The sequence below is a fragment of the Volvox carteri genome, assembly GCF_000143455.1.
Source record: "Volvox carteri f. nagariensis unplaced genomic scaffold VOLCAscaffold_30, whole genome shotgun sequence".
Classification (NCBI taxonomy): Eukaryota; Viridiplantae; Chlorophyta; class Chlorophyceae; order Chlamydomonadales; family Volvocaceae; genus Volvox; species Volvox carteri.
Genome location: NW_003307573.1, coordinates 1,332,047 through 1,337,761, shown reverse-complemented (window position 1 = coordinate 1,337,761; position 5,715 = coordinate 1,332,047). Strand labels below are relative to the sequence as shown.

Sequence of the window (5,715 nt, the reverse complement as noted above, 5' to 3'; positions counted from 1 at the left end):
CAACACGCGGTAGATGTGGATATTTTTTCCTAGTCGAATCCCGGTTTCCTTCCTACCTGTCGAAAGATCCAGAGGCGCCATAGCGTGAAACCTAGAGCTGCGTAAATTTCGGCAAACAAGCAATGCAACTATACTAATTTTATAAGAGATAATTCGCTTTCTTCATGCAAAGTGTTGTCGGGTGACTGCTGTCATGCACTCCCTTTCGAGCAATCGTTCAGTCGCGACTAGCCGAGTTCTGCAGACAGGGTTACACACGAAAACATCTCGTTCTGCCTCATTTGCTTCTCCTCAAGTAACTATAAAGGTTAAAAATAATTCATGGCAGCATGACATGGAATTCCAGGATCGAAAGTCTAGCGGAACCGGCAGATAAAAAATCGATATAACGTAAATAGGCTCAGCCGAAAACGGCTTTGCGACCCGGGTCGAAACCGTTTATGGCTGCTAAGATAAAACAGGTGGAGACGTCAATACAAGCAGCAGATGTTTATTGCGGACAACGTTTTGTTACGGTCATGTGGAAAACGCTTCGTTGTGTCCCGACCGACAATCGCCTTATACCACCAAAAAACCTTATGCCTCAAGTAACGCAACTTATGCCCCATTACAACAATGTACGGCGGCCCGCACATGCACCGCCGCCGCCGTACTATCTGGATGCCCAAATCAAATCTCAAGCCGCCGACAACGCCTTTACTCCCTACTAGCTCCGAGATCGCCCCACCCCCATCTATCCCCAGCTATTGTACGGCGGACCCGCACATGCACCGCCGCCGCCGTACTATCTGGATGCCCAAATAAATCCCAAGCCGCCGACAACGCCTTTGACTCCCTCCTCAGCTGCAGGATCGCCTCCTCCCCCATCTTATCCCCAGCTATTGTACGGCGGACCCGCACATGCACCGCCGCCGCCGTACTATCTGGATGCCCAAATAAATCCCAAGCCGCCGACAACGCCTTTGACTCCCTCCTCAGCTGCGGGATCGCCTCCTCCCCCATCTTATCCCCAGCTATTGTACGGCGGACCCGCACATGCACCGCCGCCGCCGTACTATCTGGATGCCCAAATAAATCCCAAGCCGCCGACAACGCCTTTGACTCCCTCCTCAGCTGCGGGATCGCCTCCTCCCCCATCTTATCCCCAGCTATTGTACGGCGGACCCGCACATGCACCGCCGCCGCCGTACTATCTGGATGCCCAAATAAATCCCAAGCCGCCGACAACGCCTTTGACTCCCTCCTCAGCTGCGGGATCGCCTCCTCCCCCATCTTATCCCCAGCTATTGTACGGCGGACCCGCACATGCACCGCCGCCGCCGTACTATCTGGATGCCCAAATAAATCCCAAGCCGCCGACAACGCCTTTGACTCCCTCCTCAGCTGCGGGATCGCCTCCTCCCCCATCTTATCCCCAGCTATTGTACGGCGGACCCGCACATGCACCGCCGCCGCCGTACTATCTGGATGCCCAAATAAATCCCAAGCCGCCGACAACGCCTTTGACTCCCTCCTCAGCTGCGGGATCGCCTCCTCCCCCATCTTATCCCCAGCTATTGTACGGCGGACCCGCACATGCACCGCCGCCGCCGTACTATCTGGATGCCCAAATAAATCCCAAGCCGCCGACAACGCCTTTGACTCCCTCCTCAGCTGCGGGATCGCCTCCTCCCCCATCTTATCCCCAGCTATTGTACGGCGGACCCGCACATGCACCGCCGCCGCCGTACTATCTGGATGCCCAAATAAATCCCAAGCCGCCGACAGCGCCTTTGACTCCCTCCTCAGCTGCGGGATCGCCTCCTCCCCCATCTTATCCCCAGCTATTGTACGGCGGACCCGCACATGCACCGCCGCCGCCGTACTATCTGGATGCCCAAATAAATCCCAAGCCGCCGACAACGCCTTTGACTCCCTCCTCAGCTGCGGGATCGCCTCCTCCCCCATCTTATCCCCAGCTATTGTACGGCGGGCCCGCACATGCACCGCCGCCGCCGTACTATCTGGATGCCCAAATAAATCCCAAGCCGCCGACAGCGCCTTTGACTCCCTCCTCAGCTGCGGGATCGCCTCCTCCCCCATCTTATCCCCAGCTATTGTACGGCGGGCCCGCACATGCACCGCCGCCGCCGTACTATCTGGATGCCCAAATAAATCCCAAGCCGCCGACAGCGCCTTTGACTCCCTCCTCAGCTGCGGGATCGCCTCCTCCCCCATCTTATCCCCAGCTATTGTACGGCGGGCCCGCACATGCACCGCCGCCGCCGTACTATCTGGATGCCCAAATAAATTCCAAGCAGCCGACAGCGCCTTTGACTCCCTCCTCAGCTGCGGGATCGCCTCCTCCCCCATCTTATCCCCAGCTATTGTACGGCGGGCCCGCACATGCACCGCCGCCGCCGTACTATCTGGATGCCCAAATAAATTCCAAGCCGCCGACAGCGCCTTTGACTCCCTCCTCAGCTGCGGGATCGCCTCCTCCCCCATCTTATCCCCAGCTATTGTACGGCGGGCCCGCACATGCACCGCCGCCGCCGTACTATCTGGATGCCCAAATAAATTCCAAGCAGCCGACAGCGCCTTTGACTCCCTCCTCAGCTGCGGGATCGCCTCCTCCCCCGTCTTATCCCCAGCTATTGTACGGCGGGCCCGCACATGCACCGCCGCCGCCGTACTATCTGGATGCCGAAATAAATTCCAAGCAGCCGACAACGCCTTTGACTCCCTCCTCAGCTGCGGGATCGCCTCCTCCCCCGTCTTATCCCCAGCTATTGTACGGCGGGCCCGCACATGCACCGCCGCCGCCGTACTATCTGGATGCCGAAATAAATCCCAAATAGCCGACATTTATCCCAAGCCCACACGCCTTTTGGCTTTAGCCGCTAGGACTAGGGACTCCTGTGCATGCATGCTTGGAAGTTGTGGACGGCCGACCTGGTTTCCTTGAAACTGGTTAGGTAGAAGTTAAGCGGTTAGTTGGTTAGCTGTGCGTAAATCGTAAGCTGTTAGTGATAGTATCTGTCCACTGAAAAGCCGTCTCGAGATGCATGTCGAGCGCTTAGCGCGCATTTACAGTTGATATGTGTCCCGTACTGTGTACGAGCTATCTACATTAGTGGACTCACCCTAGTTGGTTGGGGTGTAACAGAACTACCTAACTTCTTATGCGATGCTTTGAGATTGTCTGTTAATCACGAATGGATAATAGTTGTTTGACAGCGGACCATCATCATCTGCAGTTTCTTATAGGCTGCTTGCTTTCTTGGTCCAATTTGGACACCCTGCGACCACTTATACCCATCCCTGGAGATCAAGCTGTTTAATTTCATTAGTTGTTAGGATCTGGTAACAGCTGTAAGGACCTGTTAATTCATGTGTTCTGCCACAACAGAAAATGTTGAAAACTGATTAGGATTAGGAAAATGTCGAAGGTTAAAGGCAACTGATAGAGTTTTCGTTAGCATAGTGTGGCTGAGCATCAGGTTTAAAAACAAGGTTTCTAACTAACCCTAACACAGGTTTTCTGTGAATTCGGAGTGAAATGAGGAGTGGTGCGTGGGGCCTGCGGTGCCTACGGTGCCTGCTGGTGATGTGTCGCTGTGAGCGACGGTGCTTGTTATTTTTCGGTTTTGTGTGTAGCAGCACGTCTAGGGATGTACTAATGTCCTGAAGTGGTTGGCCTGTAGGCCTTGTTTATTCGGTTCGGGGTAGTGTGTTCGGCTTGGACTCGCGACGACTGCTGACAGCGATGTGAGCCTCAGTGAGCCCCCGAACACCATATTCTGTATGTATGAGAGTGCTAAAACATACAAAATCGCCACACCCAAACCTGCAGGGGAGCGAGTACATTAGTGTTAACTGGCAAGATTCCGCTTTCAATTCTTCACGAAAGCCCCAACAGGCGCCGGATCTGGGTTGTCAGCGCGCGCTTGGCCTTGGGGTGTGTCGCACCTCCCCTCTTAAGGGAAAACATACACATCAAAAGGTCCTGTACGACCGGTTCAAGAAGGGCCGTAATCCAACGGCGACGATTTTGACCAACGCAACAACAGTCAGTCGCGACGGAGGCCCCACAGTGTCTGGGAGGCCGCGAAAACCCAGACGGCATCTTGCCACCTTCAAATAAAAACGCGCATGAACTACCCAGGCAGGCAGCGGACGTCCCAGCGCAACAGGGACAGTGAGGAACCGTATCCAGGGCCTTCCTTCCGAGCTGCTTGTTAGCACGCGCCGCAAGTGTGTGGGCATGGATTCTGATTTTCCTTGATTAGGTTCCAAAATTGGAGTTGGAGAGCTCTTTGCACGACCCGGGGCCCCCAGATTACACCCTTTTGCATTTGGCCGGAGCTGCGTCCTTGGCATCCAGGCCACCCGTATGTGTCCGTATCGTACTGTACGACATGCGCACCACACACCATGAGGGAAAGCCGCATGTGTCCGTGCACCAACATAACCACCAGCTGGTCAATGTCAAGTCCATGCAGCCCCGCCCCGCCCCGCCCCAAGAGGGGAAGCGCCGGGAGGTGGTGGAACGTACACACGCCACACGGGGCGAAGCAGGGAGCGGCGCATGTGGGAGCGAACAGGGCAAAAAGGGGGGAGAGCTTCCGCCACATGGCCAACCTATCCCCCCCCTTGGCGTATCCCACCACCACTACCACTACCGCCACCATCACCACCACTACAATTTTTTAAACAAACGCCCCGGTTACTCCCCACTATCCCCTATTTCCCCCCCCCCCCCCGGGTCGCCCGTCCTCTTCCTCCCTCTTCCGCCTACTGTACCGCACACCGCCTTTCTGTCCACTGAACCATCGGTTCCGCCGCCATCAGCTTTCCCTGTCAAGCAGCCGACATGACGGGTGCTCCCCTCCTCCTTCCTCTCCCCCACCCCGCCCACACACACATACCCGCCAACGCCGGCCTCGCCACCAACCACATCAGCCTTTCCTCGTCCGTTTCGTCAACGGGCAATGAACTGCACCCGACTGCTGCCCGCAACCCCACGGACATCCGCGTCCTCCTCCTCTCCCTTAACAAGGTATTTTCCTTAACAAGATATCGCTAATCCTCCTGCTGCTAGAACCCGCCAGCCTACAGTTCCCCTCTCCCAGTCCTCCTGCTGCTCTGGCTTCCGCAAGCAACGTCCCGCCACAGCCAGCCGGGGTGCTCAGTCCAGTTTCAGTTGCAGCTCCTCCCGCTTGATGCCGTCCTTGGTGATGATCAGGATCTCCACTTTGTCACCCTGAGGTTGAGGAGTAGGGATGGGGGCGGGGAAGGTGGGGGGTAGCGGTAGTGGTAGGGAGGGGGTAGGGTTTTCTCCCACTTCCTCCTCCTCCCCTCCCGTCCCCCCCCGGGCCCCAATCTCCCCCCCACACACGCACGCACGTGTGAGCACGCACACATCCCAAAACACCTCACCGTGTAAATATCACGCTCCCCGGCCGACACGAACGCGTCCTTGACCAGGTCCAATGCCTGGCGGTTGGCGGTTGACAGTTAAGGGTAACAGAGTTGAAATGTTGGGAGCACCATACATGTTCTGAACGGTACATGTACGTCGGGGCGCTCTCGAGCGGTGTGGGAGCTCGGGCGCACATCATTCGCCGCCACATGGCCCCCTCCCTTGGTGCCTGGCTCTGCTTTCTTTCCGCATTTGTACACAAGGCTCTCTGTCCGCTACCCCCCCCCCCCACACACAAAACCCAACTCCCA

General features: G+C 56.6%; 2 protein-coding genes across 2 annotated transcripts in view; both read right to left on the bottom strand.

Moving 5' to 3' along the window:
* Window positions 1-696: 696 nt before the first annotated feature.
* VOLCADRAFT_93289 (uncharacterized protein) lies at window positions 697-2,847 on the bottom strand (the record flags this gene model as incomplete). Its single annotated transcript, XM_002952492.1, has 1 exon — window positions 697-2,847. The coding sequence occupies one exon, from the start codon at window positions 2,845-2,847 to the stop codon at window positions 697-699; it is 2,151 nt and encodes a 716-aa protein (XP_002952538.1).
* A 2,323-nt stretch (window positions 2,848-5,170) lies between these two features.
* Window positions 5,171-5,715, bottom strand: part of VOLCADRAFT_62543 (uncharacterized protein) — a gene marked incomplete at both ends in the record, with an annotated part of 3,377 nt that continues 2,832 nt past the window's right edge. The window contains 3 exons of the mRNA XM_002952491.1: window positions 5,171-5,245; window positions 5,422-5,478; window positions 5,533-5,568. Of these exons, the coding sequence (XP_002952537.1) occupies window positions 5,171-5,245; window positions 5,422-5,478; window positions 5,533-5,568 (168 nt within the window). The remainder of the gene's footprint in view (window positions 5,246-5,421; window positions 5,479-5,532; window positions 5,569-5,715) is intronic.